The sequence below is a fragment of the Lygodium microphyllum genome, chromosome 27, assembly GCF_053477565.2.
Source record: "Lygodium microphyllum isolate KBCC chromosome 27, Lygodium_microphyllum_v1.1.10, whole genome shotgun sequence".
Taxonomy (NCBI): Eukaryota; Viridiplantae; Streptophyta; class Polypodiopsida; order Schizaeales; family Lygodiaceae; genus Lygodium; species Lygodium microphyllum.
The window spans coordinates 26,008,204-26,030,486 of NC_141161.1; the positions used below are offsets into that span (position 1 = coordinate 26,008,204).

At 45.2% G+C, this 22,283-nt stretch overlaps 1 protein-coding gene across 7 annotated transcripts in view; it reads right to left on the minus strand.

Moving 5' to 3' along the window:
• Positions 1-22,283, minus strand: part of LOC148012151 (S-adenosyl-L-methionine-dependent methyltransferases superfamily protein) — a 183,476-nt gene that overhangs the window by 881 nt on the left and 160,312 nt on the right. For 5 of the 7 annotated variants that reach the window (XM_087669523.1, XM_087669522.1, XM_087669524.1 and 2 more), the window contains 3 exons: positions 7,245-7,382; positions 691-797; positions 81-155 (listed from right to left, as the gene is read on the minus strand). In XM_087669523.1, coding sequence (XP_087525649.1) covers positions 81-155; positions 691-797; positions 7,245-7,382 — 320 coding nt within the window. Of the gene's footprint in view, positions 1-80; positions 156-357; positions 462-690; positions 798-1,597; positions 2,052-7,244; positions 7,383-22,283 lie in introns of those variants that run through there. The other 2 variants (XR_015689115.1, XM_087669525.1) reach the window with 2 other exon arrangements.

Here is a 22,283-nt window from a genome sequence, read left to right on the forward strand (position 1 = left end):
TGTTCATGTGCATACAACTCATTAAAAATTGCCATCTGAAAGTATGAAATTATTAATCAGAATAATGGATACTAACTTGCCTTGTTGGGAGCAACATCCCTAACTTCCCAAACATCAGGATGCTCAATATGTCCATTTAACGCCTTTTCTGCACGCTGTAAAACATGAAATGTTGACATTCACGCCTATATGCTGCCACTTAATCAGACTTTCCTTTACAACCTGTTAACTGCTTCCTGACTGCAGTTGCATTATGCAAAATTTTGTATGCTGATTCTGCTACTCAGAATGTTCTGATGATTTGTTTCTAACAGGATTTCTCAATTCAAGTGTTTCTAACAGGATCTCTCCACGCACTTTAAAAGTCCTTAGTGGTATGACTCCGTTCCTGAACGATATTTGCTGTGATTTGCAGCTTGAATAGTTGAGGTACTTGGGCACTTGCTTTTGTCTGCAAATGCCTGCAATTAGGCATTTTGGAAAGGCAATACCTTTCAGAAACATGGCTAAGAGCATGATGTTTGTCAGCAGGATATCATCTCAGAATTGCTTAATGAACTCTTCCAGACAGTAAGAATTTATGCCACTCCAGCCGGGCCTTTGTTGAGACTCAATAGAGAAGTTTATTGAGGTATAACTCTGAGATAATGGGTAAAAAGTAAACATTTCTGTTAAATGTAAGAAACGAACCTTGATAACGTCCTTCACAGTTTCATGAACTCGCATGAAGCAGTAACAGTGAATTCGAGGTAACGTTCCCTTCCATGTCCTTATGGAGAAAAGACCTTGAAATACATCTGGAGCAAGGCATTTCAACTTATAAACCATCACTCAGCCAATTATTTTACACAAAAAAAGACAAACTATATGTGGAGAAATATAAGGAAGAATGCCCACAACCTATGTCTCACAAAAAGACAAATCTGGTCTATACATGATCTACACTACAATCAATATGAAAATCCAAATTTTGAGACCTGAACAATGCATGAGTTTAAGAAGCCTGTAAAACATACAAATACTCTGCATTCTTCACTTTCTGTCCTCTCTAGCTGCCATTGAAGGCCTCTCTATCTGAATCTCTTTTTTCAAGAAAAGAAATCTATCAATAGCACCTTGGAGGAAACCCCCTTCAGGCAAAGTACAAAGTACAAGGAACTCTGCAAAGAGTGGCTAAGTACATCACGAAAAGAATGGTTGTGTGAACAACAAATCTGGTGGGCTTTAATGCCAAACCATCTGCCGTGCAATATGGAAAAACATGCCCAAGTCCCAAGTCTGCAAGAGGGCCGTGCTCCTCATCCTCTCACAGTCACCTTGTTTCCTCTCCCATCTCCAGTCATGGTAGCCAGAAGTTTCGGAAACAGCAAGATCGGAAACAGGTTTCCTACAGTATTAATTTTAAGGAAACATCTAAAAAATTGTACAATATGAACATATAAACAATGTCAAATCTTCCAGAATATAGGTCATTTTAAAATCACATTACAATTCATAACTATTAACATCATCAAAACAATGACAGTTGATACAATGTTTAAAAGGAACCTCATATCAACTATCAATCTAGAGCAAGGACATGTCACACATTCTAAAAGTGGCAAATATGAATAAAAGTGGCAAAAGTGTCAAATGAGTCTGAAGCTTGCCTCATGGACCTTGCCAAATGTTCAATACATAAATGGAAACTACTAAAAGTAAATCCTAAATCCTAGAGAATGTATCATGACTCATGCTTAACATACTCAATGTCATCAATCTCCTCATCCTCATCATCACTTCCACTCCTAGAGTTCAAGCTCTCAAGTAGATCCTTATCTTTAGCTACAATGGTGCTTGTGCTAGCTATATTACAAGTATAAGTTGCTGATCTTATAGCTCGAGTGGACACCATAAGCTCCTCATACAACACGGAATACATATCCCTCTCCTTCTAAGAGAGTACGAACATCTTTTGTCTTTGTAATGTCAACTTTGTCAACATTTTAGAGGATTCCCCTTTTACTCCGTAATGTCAAGCTCATGTCAAGTTACAATGGCAAAATATAAGCCTGTCCAATTGCAAACCAAAGGTTGAACTATCACAGATTGATAGTGTATGGGCTGTCACAAATCTCAAAATATGCTTGCAAGAGAAAAAAACATCATTTTTAGTTACTTTTAGGAGAGAAAACTTCACTTTCATGATAGGTCATGTATTTAGGGGCAAAAACGTCACTTTTCAAACATTTGACTTCAATTTAAAAAAAAAAAAGAAATGCCTTTAAAGGTAGGAAACGTTTCTTACCCATTTCATAAGTTTACTACCATGGGAAATGTGCTTCCATGCAATTATGCCTCCCATGAAGAGTATGGATTATCTTTGTCCAAATCCTCGAAAGAGTCTATAACCCCTTTGAGACGTACCCACCTAGGAAACCTAGGGAGTACCATTGGGTAGTCACCCAACTGCTCGTCTTAAGCGTCACCATCTGGATCCCATCGAATACACGAGCTTAGATGGTTAGGTTGGTTTCGTGTCTACCTCATAGGGGAGCATCCAACTTGATCCACAAGGATCAACCTAAGGTTTCCAATGACTCAACTAGAATTGCAAACAACATTCTAATATCAAGCTAAGAAAGCTACTTGTGTGATCAATCAAAACTCGAAGCAGGCAAGCACTACACTTGGTTCAATAAGAGTGAGAAAAAAGGGGAGAGGAACATCGACTCCTTTGTGCATAAGGTAGTTTCACACACGTCCCCCTAAAAACGGTGTTGTGTTGGGTTCTAAGACTTGGACCCTAAGGAAGTTAACATTTAGCTCTAAACCTAGCTATTGAGAAGCCACTCAACTAATTGAGTCCTCCCAACCATAAGACAACTCCCATCGGCAAGGAAGTCATCCCCCCCACTTCCGACACACACAAAACATATTTAGTTTTCTAATTAGGTCCTAGCACACTTTGGACATTCAAAATCAACTTCCTTAATTAATTCTTTGGTACAAATTCATGATACGTCTTTAGATTGCATATACAAGAACAAGTGAAAGCAATCATTTATTTCAAACAAGTGAATAAAAACTGACTCTAGACAAAACTCCATTGTACCAAGCCAAGAAAAAACACTCTGGGTAGTCTATCCGATATCGAGCAAACCGCTTTGGGTTGGAACTATCGGTACTGAGTGTTACCCTGGATAGACCGAGTCAATTGCTCTAGATTGGAACTATCGGTACTCGGTCTTTACCATATCCCGTAACTAGTGTAAGGACATTTCAAAACACATCCACACTTGCAAGTCATTGATCCCATCTTGGACTTGTGAAAGTCTCCCTAGAGCCCTACTAGTTATCACGATCTTGGGCAATAAGTTGCACCGTGTGAAGGGACCTCTCATCCACCCATAATGGAACTAGTTCCTAGTGGTGAAACTCAACACAATGTATCTAAGGATAGCCACATCCGCTCTCAATCCATCATTAGCTTTCTGATTATTTCACAAGCACAACCATAAAATAGATATTACCAAACAAAGAATACAATCTTTTGCAAACAAAGCTTTTATTAATTGCATCTATAAAATCAAAGCAACAAAGTAAACAATGTTTCATACCCACCAATTGCAAAAGTACACACTGTTTTTCTTAAAAAAGCTAAGGAATCGATGAGTAAGATAGTAGATTCAATCCCATAGTTTTTTGAGAAGGAGAAGAGTTCTAATGAACACATATCTAAAGTCACCTAATAAACCGTAGTGGAGGTGGAAAAGGGGCTGGTTTTGTCATCGCAATTGCTTGCTTTGTTGTGGCCACTTGTTCCACTCTTGTTGTGGCTGGGACTTACTTTGCTATGCTGCACTCCTCTTTGGGGCCATCATTTTGAAGCACGTGAGCAGTAGGACTCCTCAAAGAGAGGGGGTTGAGGGAATAGGGAGAAGTGAGAGCAAGGGTGGTAAGGTTTAACAAGAATTGGCACGCTGTAAGAGATAAGGTCTTAAAGTGGCCCCTATCCCTTCTAATATGGTTTCTAGAGGGGGGGAGGGGAGGATAGGTAGTGTCACATTTAGTGTTTATGGTTTACGTCATTGATAATGTCAGGAGGGATTTGTTTTCAAGACACTAAGTTAATAAGCATGGAGCTGCCTTATTTAGCATGAAAGAAAAGTGAAAAAGCAAAAAGAAAAAAGAAAATCTCACCAGAAAAGAGATAGGAATAACCAATCGGAATCACCTACATAGCAAGCACGCACTCGTGACAACAGGTAGCGGCCAAGGCATAAACCTTGGCATACTTGACAACAAGGCTACAAATGCTTCATTAGCACCATTGGCTACATGCAAGGTGCAACTGTTTGCTTATGGGAAAAACTTCTCGGGAGGTCACCCATCCGGATAGTGTCGTCACCAAAGTGTGCGTAGCTGCCAAGTGACTATCCATCAAGCTAGTTTAGTCATTATTGTTCTACACTACAAATATAGTTTTTATAAATTTGTTTTGAGTGGACTTTCCAAGTTCCTTCCACTTGTGACTCGGCGTACAACACCTCATTAATGTAGACTTTTATCCTCACTATTGAGACATGGTCAAAGGTTAAAATATAAGAGTATTCTAATGCATGAAAATTGGGTACATTACGCTCTCTATTTGAATTTCCCTAGAATAAATTTTTACTTCAACAATTAGAATCTCCTATGTTTATTGATCATGTAGCAACTATCTATTGAGAGATGGAATGGTATGCTCTAACACCATGTGAAGAAATGGTAGGGTTTGCAAGGAGAAACACATTGTACAACAAACACTCAGAGAAAGAAACTTAGAAACACTAAAGAAGAAGATAAATAATGATGAACATTGAATCATGTTAAATGAATCATATTGATACAATAGAGCACAGCTCAAAGATAACTACATTCTCTCAAGCAACAACATCAAGAAGGAATCTACACTATGAAGGGATCAAAATGCAATCTATTGGGCAAAAGTGTCAATGACAAGGAGCTGCTCTATGGAGGGAGCAAAACACTATCCTATGGGCAATGTTATGTCGAAGTAGACACTGGAAGATGAAGGATATACTGAAATCTCTTTTGGCATGATGGTTGCTATCAAGACAACTGCTGGGCAACCAATTGGAGAAGAAACCACAAGAATGTTGCTGAAGATCTCTCTATGTGATTGGTTGCAGACAAACGAATACTAGGCAATCCTTTAGGAGTGAAGAAAATTAAAAAATGCAGGTATCTAATGTAGGGTTGATAAAGAGGGTGTAACTTGTTGTAGACAGCCTGAATCCGTTGCAAACACAGCCTCCATAAAGTGGCTAATGGCTGGGAACTGTCGCCTAGGTGCTATGGTGACAACAAGAGCTAGAAACTTAGAATAATGATTAAGGTGATCTACTATACCAGTCCATGGAGAAGGGAAACCAGCAAATGCACATTAGAGAGTGCTGAGGAAAGGAGGAGGAACTAATGAAGAATGAAAGTCAAAGAGCAAGCGTGGAGTGAAGATGGATGACGAATGAAAGTAAGAGAGTAAGTGTGAAGATGAATGAATGCCCATGCCTTATTTATAGGCACATGAGTCACTGAACTATCTAGGGTAGCCCCTTGACTCCCAATGGCACCCACACACCAGTGAATGATACAAATAAAGCCTTTTGGGGCTATAAATGGAAACCAAAATAGGAATTAATGAAATACAATGAGCTTAATGACTTTGGCATCTCAACACCCCCTCTCAAGCCCAAAAAGATACCCTAGGAGTGAAAGAGATATTTTCCACCTTTTGATCCAAGTATTCCACCTAAAAGGACACTTATAAGGAAGAACAGTAGATAGGGTGTGCAAATGGCCTTGAAACTCAAACTCGGGAGAGAAGCAACTAGCTTCATGTCTCCATGCTCATAAGAATGTGAAAACATAGCGATCAAGCCATAGTTGAAGCATCCAAGGCCCCGAGTAGAGCTTGTACATCTTGGCTATCAATAGGTGAGATGGTAGATCAATGTCAATCACCCCGTCAAAGGGAAGATGAAGAATGCAAAGGCATTCCAAGGTGTGCAAAGGACCACACGATGAGTCATAGCCCCTTCTAAAATTGGAGGAAGAAGATCCCCCTTAGATAGAGATAAGGAATCTGAAAACTCATGGATCACGGCCTCCAAAGTGTCTGATGACAAAGGAAGGACTGCTAATGGTGCCGAAGAAGGTATTTGAGGCTGCAATGGAACAAAGGCTGAACAACTCCTAAAGGAATAACGTATAGAAAGCCTACTGACATTAATATGTCCTCTTGGAAGACTATCCAATGCCTACGACTCATAAGGCCCTTGCAAAATTGAAAAATAGGAGACTCTATCTCTTATGCTAGATATCATTTCTGACACCAAAATTGATTTTGTTCAATATAGGAAACTTTTTGACAATCATTTCCCAATTTGAGGCAGAAAAATCGACACACCTTGATGACTTGTTGAATTTCAGAAGGCCTATGACCAATGGACAGAATTTCCTGGACAGAATGAAGCCCCTACGCATATTTTTCCTTAGTGGACTTTGGACATCTTACCTCTCTATAATTTGACATATAACCATGTGAATTGTCGGGTTTGATGAAAAATTTTCTCTGGCAGGCTCTATAAGTTGTGTGGTGTCCACATTAGTTACATATCAGTCAGGTTAATCAGCTGCATAGCAGCAATCTATGAAAGTTGTGTTTCTCTTTTATGGAATTCTTCTAACTTCAAGCCAACCTGATTTCAGCTAGTACCCTCCTAACCTCATGTTTCTGCCCCTACAAATACCATAGATTTCTTCTATGACGCACCTCAAAATCATAACTTTAAATCTCTTGATATGTAATTGTTCAATATATTCTTCAGTGTGGTTAACATGTAACTACTTCCTACCCAGTTTTGCTGAGTGATCCTGCATTAGCAATTCGTATCAACCTTCCTGCTTGCCAGGTATCATCTCATCCAAACATTCAAATGAGGCTCATAGCATCAAGAGGGTTAGATATAGTTAATGATTCCATTCACTACAAATTCAGTTCATGAGTTGCATGGAAGCATTTCAAATTGCTTAATACAAGTTCTAACTACGCACTGTATGGACTAAGATCCAAGTTATAGACATTCAAAACAGCAAGCAAGTAAACTGAATTCAGTAACTATTGCTTTGTCAGAAATGACACTAGCTGTAATGATTAAGTAAGATTACAAAACCTTAACAAGATACATTATGATGCATACCCAGAAACTCCAACGCTGAAGCTGGCAAGTTCATAACAATATGATCTATATGCTCCCAGGGCTTTCCTTCCTCCATTTTGGCTCTCTCTCCCTGTCTCATTTTCGTTTTATTTTTGCTGAGTCCTATCCCTTGTTGGCCTGCACATTCCAATTAAGTAAAAAAATATTTGTTATATAAATTGCTACAAAATCGTGAGCAAACTGCTTAGCAGCATGCATATTCTTTCTTTTTTGAAAAGCATCCAATCAGTGCAAAACGTTTATTATGTAAATTTTCACAAAATCTTTAGCAAACTGCTTAGCAGCATGCATAATCTTTCTTTTTTCAAGAGTATTTGAACAAGTGAAAAGCATTACTTTTTTGTTCCTTCAGGACACAAAAATGTGTTTAGAAGCCAAGGATATACAATAACACAAAGTATGGCTTTGCTTGTATATCATGCGACACTAACCTAAATCAGTTTCACAGGTTTTTGGTTTGCACACCAATGGCCTAGATTTAACCATACATCCTTGTACCTATCATCAGTGCTGTCCAAACTCAACTAACAGAAGAATCCTTTCTGCCAAAAGAGGAAAGTATAAATTCACTAGAGCTTGCTTTCAGTTTGATGTTCAAACAATCCAAAGTGCTTTACAGACTTTGTTGCCATTGCTGCTATCTTAATCCAACCATCCAACTACAGCAACAGAATCCCAGTCAGAGCCCTTAGTGTCCTATCCAACATGAAAGTTCATGGGCCGAACAGCATGAGGGAACACCACCATACATACAGAAAGCCTCTTAAGGTGGTCCAGGTGGGATTGGGGGAAGGAGCCAAGGTGGGAGGTATCTGCTATTGAGCAACATGTCATTCATATGGAAAGCCTCTTAGGGCGGTCTAGATGGAATGGGGGAAGTATATGCTGTTGAGCGATACCGGACACATGTAGAAAGCATCTTAGGGTGGTCTAGATGCGAGGTTCCCAAATTCCAATGAGCTCCCACCTCTAATCATGACACTGAGGGCTCCAAACTTGCTGGTTGGGCAGAGATTCCCAACCAAACGCAAAGGCACAAGCCTCAATCAAGAAACACCATAGCATGCACCTTTGCCTCATCAACTGCCACCCCAAGCTAATTGGTTGCCAACAGAAGGAAGGCCCTGCAAATATGCACCCCAAGCTTGACCCCATTTGGTAAAGAATGCTACAAGTTCTTCTCCAGACCTAGTGGGTCCCGATGCATGTCCAGAGACAGTGCTTCAAATTCTTCCAGAACTGTCATGGGACAGCACTAAGAAATCCTATCATGATGCATTTACGCTAGCCAACTGCTAATCACATGGCCCCCATGGGCACCAACCACAACAAGATACCTTCATCAATCTGTAGAGCTGTGGATTAACGTGAGAGAAGCTAAGGTGGATGAAGCTCCATGGTGGGGAGAGAGAGAGAGAGAGAGAGAGAGAGAGAGAGAGGCTCTTAAGATGACCTGATTTGATGACCTCTACCTGCCACAGAGAGAAATTGATGACCTGTTGCACTCGATTGAGGACTTGATCTGATAACCTATAACTGCCCATAGAGAGACTGACAATCTGGCTGATGTAACCTGCACCTGCTGCAGTGACAACCTGATCTGTGTGGCCCTACACAGGCCTGAGGAACTCAGATGCCAACCTAAACAGTCCTGGTCACTCAGACAGACCTGTGAGCTGACAGGCACAGCACTATTCAGTTGTGCATCGAACCCTAAACAGGCCTAGACTCTCAGGCAGCTGTGAGACCTGTGTAAACTCAGCCAGGACTGAGAATGGGAAGTCTGCTCCCGTATGGCTGAGCTGAATATGGCTTTCAGTGATGCGATGGTAGATTTGTTTTGGCAAATGTGGTTGATTACATTACTCAAAAAACTGATTACAACGGACTGCTCATGCTCAACAGACTAGCTGGAGCTGATGAAAGTCACAAGTACATCATGTATACAAGCCTCTCAAGGCGGTCTGGGGGGGAAGGGGGCAAGAAGCCATGGACGGGGGGTTGTATCGCCACCTAGGGCTGCCTGCCTGCATCACGAAAAAACAGGTCCTGGCCACCCCAAGTGCATATGAAATGACATCGGAGCTCCTAACGAGCACTGGACTCGCTCTGCACCTAATCCCATCAGCCGCGAAGGAAGTGGATGATGGAGGTCTAGAGCTTTGCTAAGGTCGCCTGTGCTGAAAGTCTCTCTCCGCCAAAAGCCTCCTAACACTGCGCCTTCTAGATATGCCAACCAATAAGACTCCCTATGTTCTCCCATACCTCAGAGCGATCTGCTGCGGGCTCTAGAACCTAGAGAATGGGTAGAGCCTCTAAATTGACCACTGTGCACGAACCTGCTTCAATAATGAATATCGTGTCCTGCATCCCAGCCTCATACAGAAGGTGACGGCCCTGACTGATCGCTTGCCAGCAGAAAGCTCCCTATGAGCTACATCCAAGGCTGAGTGCTATACGACAAAGGATGCGGCATGCACCTCTCCACACAAGTTGCACCGCCTCACATGCCCAAAGGCAGTGCTTTGGGGTTTCCAAAGGCTATTGTGTACAGTGCTTACAACCTCCCTCCTTCTGCATTTAGGCAAGCCAACATCCCACCGCCAAACCCCCATGTGCCACTAGCCATAGAAAATACGATATCCTCCTTGGCCTCCAACTATCTCATAGGTGGGGCCGGAAGGTCCGCCGGAAAGGCTCCGTGATGCTGTGCTCCGTCCAGTGCCTACTATGTGACGGCGCCCAATCCATATCCACTGCATTAGTATGTGTCTGCCAATCCTAGCAGTGTACTCCAGGAACATCGGTGGCTTCTTGGCGACCACAGTGGTTGGCCGGCCATAGCCACTCTCCCAAATCCCACTTTAGCTCATCAAGTGGCATGCCCTCCCAGATCCAGAGGAGCTCCTGCCAAAAGACAAAAGGGTCTAGCTGCCATGTCTTCCCCTAGAGGCCAATCACCCGGATCCTCTTCCATGAAAGGATAACTATCTCCTCATCCTGCTGCCCTCTGTCAAGAGCCAAACGCCCCCCCTCCTGTACAGTGAAGAAGGTCCCAGGTGGAGCGCTGCCCACTCTACCTGCCACTTGTAGGGGGATACCTGCTGGTGAGAACCTAGCAGCCCATACCTCTCCGGGCTCTATCAGCTTTCGTATCGGGGGAGCAAGCCACTCCTGAGGTATAGTTGCATCTATCTCCCTTCTCCTCAACTCTCTGGCAGCCTGATACTCGCTGCAACACCTCCTCGTCCACCATCCTATACAGCTCCCGCCATGTCCTGATGGTACGAGCCGGTCTAGCCTCCCAACTAGCCCATTGGATATAGGGGCGCTCGCCAATTTGCGCCCCTTCCTGATCCTTGACCTGAGGGTTCCAGATCACCAGCCGATGGTCTATCTCTACCTGGCAGCCTAGGGAGCTCTGGATTAGGGTCTTATAGAGGGGCCCTGCCACACACGGAGCAAGCTGCGTAGGAAAGGTGATCTGGGGGGGGGGGGGGGGGGCGATCTGGGCTGACGTGAAGATCCATCTCAAGGACGGCCTCCACTTACCGCCAAGCCTCGGCCTACAATTCTGAAGACCCTCCTGCAATAGGACCTTCTAGGTCTTCCCTCTCGGTGTGAGGCCGCGGACAACTAGCTAGCCCAGAAGGGCTATACTTTGATCATTTGGGTCTATGATCCCAAGCCCTCCCTTTGATCGATGCCGTATGATGGTCGCCCACGACGCCACCTTGGCTCTGGAATTCGTAGAGCCATCTAACCTGGACCAAAGAAAGTTCCACACTAGGTGGCGAAGCTGCACTACACAGGATGAGGAGAAGCACCAATATGAGGCGATGTACCAGGCCGTCGGTAGGAGGACCTGGTTAACCACCAAGGCTTGATCGGCTAGTGAGAGGCGATCGTGCTCCAGTAGGTCAGCTTCCTCCAAATAGAGTTGAGGACTGGAAGAAACTGCTGGGCGGGAGTGATGTTGAGTCCCACCTGGAACCCTAGGTACCGGACAGTTTGCCCTCTACCCACCCATCTAAATCCCACGTGGATGCCCCACTCCGTACTAGAGTTCGGGTCTGTGAGGAAACCAACTGACTTTTGTCAGTTGATTTTCGCTCCCGCTGTAGAACAAAACGTCTCAAGAGCCAGCCTCACTCTCTCCAGCATCAACTCATCGTCCTCAATGTAGAGTGCTGTATCCTTTGCATACTCGGAGTCTAGCAACTCAGTCTCCTCTCTCGCTGGAAGTCGGAGGCCGCGTAATCTGCTTACACGTGACCTGAAGAAGTGAAACATCGCCTCTGCAAAGAGTAGGAACAGGTATAGGGCCAGGGGGCAGCCCTGCCGGACCGATCTCTCCAGCCGAAACTCCTCCCCTCGCCTACCACCTATGATAACCCTGCTGGTGGCCAATCTATAAAGTGTGGAGACCCCGCAAAAGCCTGGGGGAAACCCGACCTCACCATGGTGCCCTCTAGGAAATCCCAATCCACCCTGTCATAAGCTTTCTCGAATGCCAAGAGTAGTACGGTCAGTCTCTACCCACTGTGTTGAGACCACTCTGTTGCCTCAAAGAAGGTGAATATATTGTCTAGGATGCTCTTATCCTCGACAAAGCCTGTCTGTGTGTCGTGGATGATGTCTGGAAGCACGAGGCATAGTCGCTTACCAATCATCTTTGCCAGTGCCTTATAAGCCACTGACAATAAGGTGATCGGTCTCTATTGAGAAAGCTCCAACCGGTCTCCCCCTTTGGGGAGAAGACTGATAAGACCTGCCGAAAGGCTCCATGGCATTTGTCCTGAAGTGAAAATCTCTTGGAAGGCCATCAGTAGGGGGTCCTTCACCACTTCCCAATAGGTAGTGAAAAAGGCCTTAGAGAGGTCATTCTCTCCTAGGCATTTCTACACGTCCTGTGTATGGAAAGCCTCCTCTATTTCCTTCTCTATGAATGGGGCTAGGAGGGAGCGTCCTATCTCCTCTATGATGAGGGATGGGATGTTATCCCAAACCTGTTGTCTACATCGTTGTCCTCTAGTTGAGGCTGTCTCATGTAGGAAAAGGCGTCTGTAGCAGTCGGTGGCAATCTCCATCACCTCGTCTAGGCTAGAACGCATCCTCCCATACTGATCTCAAAGGCTGTGTATCTACTCTCATGAGGTGCGAGGCTGGTGCGCCTGGAAAAACTCATTGCACATCGTGTCCCCCTTCCATGCCCAGAAAGCTGCTGAGGTGCGGAAAGAGAACTCTGAGTGCCTGTCCTCTAGGCCAGCAATGGCTGCTCGCGTGCGCACCTCTTGTGCGTGAAGGGTGGGATCCCCTGGTGCCTCCTGTAACAATCTCTACGTGGCTGCAAGGTCCCGTTGGAGTGCTCTCTCCTCCTAGCTCTGCTGCCTGGCCTGTATGGCTGCCTCTTGGCAGATTCTGCTCGATTCGGCCAGGATCTCTGCAACCTTCTCTGTGATCCGGTCCCTCCTGCCCCATTTCTTGGTCCAAATTTGCTCTATTTGTCCCGTCACGTCCTCCCTCCTATAGATCGAGTTAGGGATCCGACAAGATCGTTTCTCTAGGACAGATGCTGGGAGAGGGGGGGGGTCTAGTGTTAGGAGAACCGGGCAATGATCGAACAACATGGTGCCCACCAATTATCCAATTTGGCCTCCATGAGAGCCTCCCCCCTCTCCCACATAAAACCTGTCCAACCGCTCCAGCAGGACTCCACCTAGCCATCTGTATCCCCAAGAGAAGTCCAGCGACCTCTCCCTCCTCTAGAAGGCAAGGTCTCTCCAAGCATCGCATGTTTCTACTGCCAGTAGAAAGACCTCCCATGCCTCCTGCTCCTCTCTGGCTGGTAGTTTCTACCTCTGCCCTGCTGGTCCTCCAAAGCCTCCAGGTTGTTGAAGCCTCCTCCAACGATCCAGGAGTCCACCTCTGGGAGTCTCTCCGCGATCTCCACCCAGAACCTGTTGCGTGTCCTAACCTCTGTAGGGGCATAGACATTGAGGACTCCAAGGCACGAGTCCCCAAAATCCAATCTGATCCATAGAACCCTCCCTGCCACTATCGTCCCATGGTCTTGTACACAGGCGGTGAGACTCGGGTTAATACAAGTGCATATGCCTCCACTCCTGCCGTGGGCACCTATAGCGTGCTCCAAGTAAGTATGCGAGCTGCTCGGGAGTCTCTTCCCTACCCACTGTGCTTGGGTGGGAGTGAGTTTGTGCTCCTGTAGAAGTAAGATGTCAATCTGTCTGGCAAGGGCAGGCTGCAGCTCCTGACGAACAATCAACTTCCTGAAACCACGTGCCCCACTATAGTGGAGGCTATTCACATTCCAAGATGCAAGGTGTAAGCTCATGAGGAAACCTACGACTGACTGAACAGGCATCTGTTCGGTGTGGAGGTTGCTGATAAAGAGGAAAAACAATGGGGCATGCAAGTACGCTTTGCCGTAGGTCTGGACGGTGAACTCCAGTCCCCCACGGTGGTCCTTGGTCGGACCATAGGGGTGATAGATGCTCTAGGTGGTACTATCAAACCATCTATTAGCCATACTGAGAGTCGTGACTATGCACTGGTAGAAACGGGCCGCTTGTGCCAGGGGCCACTCAGTCACATCCTTCGGAGCATGCCACTATGGAGGGGCTCGGAAGATCATGCTCAAGTGTGGGACCTCAGTACCAGCCCACCACTTAATGTCCATCATGCAACCAGGCCACTACTGTGCAAACAGTGCTAGTTCTTCTCCCATCCACTAGGAGATGTGGTTTGCCACTTCACTCTTCAACTCCTCTATCTGTGTCGATGTCCAATCCCTTGAGTGAGAGGACTGAAGAAAAAAAGCATACTTTGGTCCATCCGGTGGTGCAAGTAGATGGACCTTGTCCCTCCTTGACTTGCAAACCATGAAGATCCCCACCTCTAGAGGTAGTGGGAACACTCTGTGCTCCGCAACTCCTAGGTAGGACCATGGGCCACTCCGGAAGAACTCCTGCGGCAACGATTGTGCCTGTCTCGGGAAGGTGTAACGGGCGGCAAGGGCAGATGAGCTGGTGGCAGTATGGGAGGGGAAAAACTGCTGGTGCGAGGAGGATGTAGGCGAACATGGCTCGTCACCTCTTGTGGGAGGAAGGGGGGTGGGTCTAGGGGGGATCACCTGAACTGGGTACGGATCAAGGGGGGTTTTCGGCAAGGGAGGTGGTGGGGGGGAAAGAGGATCGAGTGGTGATGGGATGGTCGGAGGTATATGGCAGGTGTTTGGTGGTGGGGAGGGGCGGGCTGGCAGCTCTAGAAAGGGAGGGCTGTGGACCAAGGTCAGTGGGGGGGGAGGGGACCTTGGAAGGTTGGGGGGAGGGGTGGGTATGGGGACTGTGGGACCTCAGGTGAGATAGTCTGTGGCATGGGTAGTGGCTGTGGGGGACTGTGGTCCTGCCAGGTGGAGGGAGCTACGGAGTGCTCTGCCGAGGGGGTATCGCTAGCTATCCTGCTCCCTGCTGTCGAGTTTGCATCTGAGAAGCTGGCTGCAAACCCCCCCTGCCGTCTTCCTCTCTGTCGTCTTTGGACCCATGTGAAGCCATCAGCGTCCACCTGCAAGCCTGTCGGCGGAGCCACCTTGGCTCCGAAGCGCGTACAGTCTACTTCCAGCCCAAAGTCGTGGCAGTACAGGCACTGCCTTGGTTGCTCAATCACAATGCCCTGCTACCTAAAGGAGTGACCTCTTGCCTCGATCTCCAAGAACTTTGGTATACAGTTCGTGTCTTTCACGGCCACTCGTATCTTTGGGACTCCTCCAGCTATCACTACATCCGCAAAGGAGATAGGATAAACTATGCTGAATAGCCGTCCAAAGTCCTCCACTTACTGGCGGTACTCTATCGCCAGTCCAGGGAATAGTAAGGTGATTGAGTGTCTGAGAAATTTGTTGTGGAGCGCAAATGTCTCCACTGTGAAGCCGCTATACCAGGGAACCATGTAGATGACCCCCTTTGTAGAGGCATAGAGCGGGCTCTCCACTAACTTACGAGCTGTATCCGCAGAGGTGAGTCAAACCATGAAAATCCCTTGGCCCATGAGGACTGCCTCCATGATTTGCGCTGTGCCAATGCGCAGTGTGGAGTGGAGCCAATCCCACAACTGGGCCCTCGATGGGGAGTGTCCTATGACCTGACCAAAGATCGTTGTTTCTTACAACTCCAGCTCTGTGTGGTGGCTGAACGGCCAAGAGCTGTTCCTTAGAGAGGATGATGCGCAAGGTGTTTGACTGGGGGGGCACTCGCAAAATGCGCCAGCATCTAGCTAGAGGTTTCCATTGCGCACCCCTGCTGAAAACCTACCTATAGCATTGTTGTGCTACTTGCGGGGGGCGGGAGGGGGAGTTGCTGCAGGGGGAGGGAGCAACTGGAGGTTTGGGGGGGCAGGGGCAGTAGGCGGCTAGAGGGAAAAAGGAGCGGAGTGCAAGCAGGCCCAGGGCGGGCAGGCGGGTGGATACAGGGCAGGTAGCGGCCGAGCAGGTGGTTGCAGGGTGGGGAATGGGGAGGATTGGTGAGAGGGGGATTGGCGAACGGGAGGGGGCAGAACGAGAGGGAGAAGGACTGTCGAACGAAGGGGGGGAGGGTTGTCGAACGGGAGGGAGCATGACTAGCGCAGGGCGGGGGGGGATTGGCTCATGCAAAGGGAGGGGAGGACTGGCGCAGTGACAGTTCGAATGGGGATGGAGGGCGGTAACGACACGATGGCGGGAGCCTTAGAGAAGTCAGTGATGCGATGGTAGATGCCATGGAGCCGGATACAGATGAGGATGGAATGGTTCCGAAGTCTGATATTGAACATACTGAGCCTATTGTCAAGTGCTCCAAGTTTGTTTATACCTCCTCTATGAGTGGGCCAAATACATTGTATTATGGGGAATCACAAACATTGCTTTGTGCTTCAGAGATGGATCACACTTTGTCCTATGCTCAAGCAACAGGGCAATCAGACGACTCCCAAGATTTGGATTGGAAACATCTTTTGGATTTGCCAACATGTTGCACATAGGGGGTCATTCTCTGTTTTACTGCTAGAATTCCTATAATATCTTCTGTACACTCATGGTTATGAGTGTTGTTCAAGAGGATTGTGCTGAAGACATTTTTGTGGGCCCAAGGGGGTTTTATGAGTTCCTAGTCCATGCCCTTAAACCTTAGGGTTGTAAGAGGGTGTTCACACACGAAGGGTAGAGGGGGACTGATGAACGGGAGGGGGCAGAACGAGAGGGAGGACTGTTGAACGAAGGGGGGGAGGGAGGATGACTAGCGCAGGGCGGGGGGGGGGGGAGGGGGGAAACTGGTGCAGGCAGGGGGAGGGGAGGACTGGTGCAGGCAGGGGGAGGGGAGGACTGGTGCGGCAACAGTTCGAACGGGGACGGAGGGTAGCAACGACGCGATGGCGAGAGCCTTAGAGAAGTCAGTGATGCGATGGTAGATGCCACGGAGCCGGATACAGATGAGGATGAAATGGTTCCAAAGTCTGATATTGAACATATTGAGCCTATTGTCAAGTACTCCAAGTTTGTTTATGCCTCCCCTGTGAGTGGGCCAAATACATTGTCTTGTGGGGAATCACAAACATTGCCTTGTGCTTCGGAGATGGATCACACTTTGTCCTATGCTCAAGCAACAGGGCAATCAGACAACTCCCAACATTTGGATTGGGAGCATCTTTTGGATTTGCCAACATGTTGCACATGAAAAAGGGGGTCATTCTCTGTTTTACTACTAGAATTCCTACAATATCTTCTATGCACTCATGGTTATGAGTGTTGTGCAAGAGGATTGTGTTGAAGACATTTTTGTGGGCCCAAGGGGGTTTTATGAGTTCCTAGTCCATGCCCTTAAACCTTAGGGTTGTAAGAGGGTGTTCACACCCACCACAAGTGGAGTGACGAGAATCATAATCACTATAAGCATGTAATGCAATGGTCCCCAAAACACGCTTGGTAGCTTGCCAATGCGATATGCGTGGCTGATGCATATATTTACTCAGGGCTGAAATTGCAAACTGTATGTCCGGCCTTGTGTTGCATAGGTAGATAAGACATCTAACTGTTGAAGCATATGCATGGATATCAAATAAGTCACTATCATCATGCAGTGGCAACTTCAGTTTAGGTTCCATTGGTGTACAAACTGGCTTGCAACCCTATAAGCCAAACCTCTCAAGAAATTTATCAATGTATCTTGGCTGTGCTCTAGCATCATGAATAAACTAAATGCCCTAGTAATAGTGCAAAGGCCCCAAATCTAACATCTCAAAAGGTTGCTGCAAATTTCGTTTGAATGCTAAAACCTGATCACCATGTATCTGTGTAAGAAAAAGATCATCAACATATAGACATATAACCAACAAGGATCCCCACTCTTTACATACGTAAAGGGTAGACTCTGATTAGTTGTTTATGAATCCTTGGCTGAGCAAAAATGCGTCAACCTTTGCCTATCAAGCTTGAGGAGCTTGTTTCAAACCATATAAAGCCTTTTTCAGCTTATAGACTAAGTGTTTGGATGCCTTAACTGCAAAACCGATGGGCTGCTGTATATACACTTCTTCTTGAAGTTCCCCATGTAAAAATGCAATCTTTATGTCAAGTTGATGCATAGTCCATCCATAATGGGCAGCCAAAGCAACCATAGACCTAATGATAGTCATGCGGGAGGTAGGAGCAAATGTCTCCTCATAGTCAATGCCTTTCTTTTGTGCGTAGCCCTTGGCCACAAGCCTCGCCTTATATTTGTCAATGGATCCATTTGCATTTCCTTTAAGCTTATAGACCTACTTTGTACCAATGGCTTTCTTCCCAATAGGCGAAGACACTAAATCCCATGTTTGATACTTTATGATGGAATCAAACTCAGCTTGCATTGCTGCCATCCAATGCACACTATGTTGTGCATCCTCAAAACATTTAAACTCCTCATCATCAAATGTATATATTGCCATGACAAACTCCACAGTATGTGCACCATCATGAACACGAGCTTGCCTTCTAGTACAACCAGCAATAGAAGCATCCAAATGACTATCTTTCATAGTTTGCAAATACCATCTAGGCATTTGTCTAGCCTCCTGACTATATACAAGCTCTTGTTGAATTTCAAATTCAACATCTTGTTGAATATTCAGATCAGCCAAGGGCTGAATTTCTGCATATCCAATGGAGTAGCTAGCCGAACGTTACGTTCACTTGCTGAAGCTTCAGCTGTATCACCGAAAGAAATGGGCAATAGCCCTTCAAATACATCATTGGTAGCCTGATGTGTGTCAAAACCAATAAGGGATAATTCTGATTTTTCATCGGAAACCACATCCCTACTGACAAATACCTTTTTAGAGACAGGATCATATAATCTATATATTGCTCTCACTGCTATACCCCACAAAAATGCATTTAACAGCCTTGTTATCCAACTTCTTCCCGAGTACCTTGGGAATGTGTGTATATACAAGACACCCAAAAATACGAAAATGCCCAACAAAAGGTTTTTGGCTATTCCAAGTCTCAAAAGGCGTGACATTCTTCAATGCCTTGGTGGGGCACCTATTCAAGACATGGCAAGCACACATAAATGCTTCCATCCAAAAATTGTGTGGCAAGCTCTTTACCTTCAGCATACATCTGGCCATCTCCATGAGTGACCAATTCTTCCTATCTGCAACCCCATTCTATTGTGGAGTATAAGCAGTAGTGTACTGATGAACAATGTATTTCTACTTCAAAAAGAATTTAGCATAGAGAACATATATTCCCCCCCTCGGTCCGAACGGAGAGTCTTTCCCCTACAGCTAGATTGATTTTCAACAAGTGCTACAATAGCCAAAAATGCATCATACACATCTGACTTTTTAACCAAAGAGTGGACACAACAGAAACGAGTAAAGTCATCAATGAAAGTGACAAAATAGTGGCAACAACCCAATGACTTTGTCTACATAGGACCACATACATCTGAGTGCACAATCTGTAACTTGGCAATTGCTCTAAAAGAAACATCATGGGGGAATAAAAAACGATGCATTTTTTCCAAAATTTATCCCTCGCATAAGTAGTCAGGAGGTCTCTCTAAGAGAGATAAACCATTAAGCATATGTGTACGCTGCATAAGCATCAAGCTACTATAGTGTATATGCCCCATGCGAGCATGCCATAACTCCGCCTGTGACATAGCAGGAGAAAGAGTGGACGCTAGATAGATGGACTGATCAACTGAAAAAGTGTCCAACTCATATAACCCATGACATAGGGTGCCAGTCAAAACCAAAGTAATGTATTCCTTATCTCTCACCATGCATCTGTCATCATCAAAGGTGACTTGCAAACTACATCTTGCCAAAGAAGAAATAGATAACAAATTCTTCTTTATACCTGGCACAAATAAGACATCCTGCAAGCAAAGAATAGTGCCATCAATGGTTGTCAACATAATCTCCCCAATACCTCTAACAAGGTATGATACATTGTTGGCACATTGTATAGACTTGCCAACCAGGTCTGTAATAACAGAAGCAAACAAATCTCTGCGAGATGTGATGTGCCCAGAAGCACCATTGTCAAAAAACCATATGCTTGCATCCTTAGTAGAGCTTAATGCTCTATCAGCCCAAGAAGAGTCATAACTGCATGTGTAAAAACAAGTCCCTGTGTGCAACAAAGGACATGGACTCAGTAGCAGTAGAAGGTGTATCAAAAACAAACATCCCTAACTCCTCCTCCTTGGCTATGTGCTTTCTACACTCAATGATGAAGTGTCCTAGCTTCTTGCAATAGTGACACTTGCCCTTCTTGGCTTGCATGCCTCCTTGTTTCTTATTGCCCTGTGAAGTGCCTGAAGGCCTAGAGCTTTGCAGAGCATTCTTTGCTTGGCTGCCCTTGCCCTTCTGCCTTGCCATAAAAGCCTGCTCAGAGACTATAACATCCACACCACTATTCTTTCTTGTCTGCTCCTCCTCTAAGAGCAAACTGACCAGCTAAAGGAAAGTAAGTGGATGTGGAGCAATCCTCATGGTGTGGTTCAAGGCCGTATGAAAGGCCAAGTATGAGGGCCACAATGAATTCAAGGTAGTAGATATCAACTGCACATATGAGTAATATTCATCTACATTCATAAGCTGCTCACGCAAGTCTTGAATTTTATTTAGATAATCTTGCATAGAATCACTCTCATCCATCTTTACTGTCTCAAGCTCTTTCTTCAAGAAAGAGATGCACATCTCATTCTTTCTAACAAACATCTACTCTAAGGTCAACCGGGTTTCTCATGAAGAAGTTGCAGACCAAATGTGAGGGATAATAGACCGCTGAACTGCCAATGCAATCAATGACAAAGCCTCTGCATCCCGTGTATCCCATGCCTTTTGTGTTGCTGATCTTTGGGGAAGTGGCTGAGCTGGAGCGGGCTGAATAGGCTGAGTTGCCCGTTCTCCACGTTGTCCTGGAGGAGAAGTAGCAAGAGCCACAACTCCGGGCCTAATTTTTTCACCGCTGACATAATTCCAAAGATTCTTTGCAATCAGCACATTCTTCATCATGAAGGACCAAAGGGAATAGTTGTTACTGTGATAAATACATCACCTCCCTAATTTGCTATGATAAATGATGCTGCTTAGAGAGCAAAAGAGTAATGTCTCAAGCTGGACCAACCAGGAAATCTCAGAATTTCCAGAAATTACAACAAGTACTTTGCTATAATTAGCAAATTCATGCACACTATCAAAACTGTCTAAAATGCACACTGTCCAAGGCGCAATAAATGCTTAGCAACAATGAAAATGCAAAGCCTCAAAATTTCTTGTCCCAAAATACACGAAATCAATCTATTTCAGACTGTCACAAATGTACATTTGCGAGTCACTGAGCTGATTGCAAAAGCCCCAAAATTTCACAAAATCTCTGCATGAAATATGTCACAAACACTTGCAAAGGCAAAGAAATGTTTTTGCGAGTTATGGCACCAGTTGGGAGCACGTCTTTCCCTTGGAAGACTCCGACTTATCATGGGTGATTTTAATATGTGTATCGATCCATCTCATTGGGCTTCCAAACATGGACTCATGAATAGCCTTGAATGCCAACATTGGAACGCCTTTGCTTCAGCTGTGTTTAAACAAGATCTCTGGTCTTGGTGATCTTCTCTAGACCACGGTTACACCTACCATTCGGTGCAAAAGTTGGAAACCTAGGCTCTACATTATGCATGATGATTCCTTCTTACTAGAGGTTTTGGAAATCAAGGTTTTGTAGAGCTATGTTCTCTCAATCACTTCCCTGTGGTGCTTGAGATGCATAAGCATGTTGTTTATCCCAATAATTGCTACATCAATTTTCATTGGATCTTCCGTCTCAAAGGGTAGCTTCTTTTGATCAAATGATATGCAATGTCCAGATGGTTGCTAGACAGTAGGGAATACATCATGTTACCCTTTATAGGCAAAAGTTATAAGCTTTGGCACACTCCGTTTTGATGGATTTGCTTTAAGATCCCCTTTTGCTTTCTATCTCTACAAGATTCACACAAGTCATTGATATTTTTCAAAAGAAGTCATATGAGCAAACTAAACTTGTTGCGTTATCAAAGGGATTGCAGGACAATAATTGTCAGTCACGTAAATTTTATCGGGGTCTACACGCTTTCTTTGCGAGGAAAAATGCAGTCCACCTAGGCAATTCTGAAGGTGGCATAGTCACAAAGATCCTCAAGCAATTGTGCAAATTTGCAAGACCTATTTCATGGACTTCCTTTGATCGTAATTCTTTGTTTCTTATCCAGTCAGTGTAACTCGCTAATTATTTTGTGACTTGGTTAAAGATTATGTCTCACCAGGTGTTGCTGATAGTTTGGCTATGGACATAACACAAGATGAGGTGATGGAAGTTCTTTTGCATTTGCCTAAAGACAAGAGCCTGGGGTGGGATGGTATCACTAATGAGTTCTTTGAGACCTATGCAACTCAATTGCCTGCACCTTTGACAATGTTATGCGAGCAGGT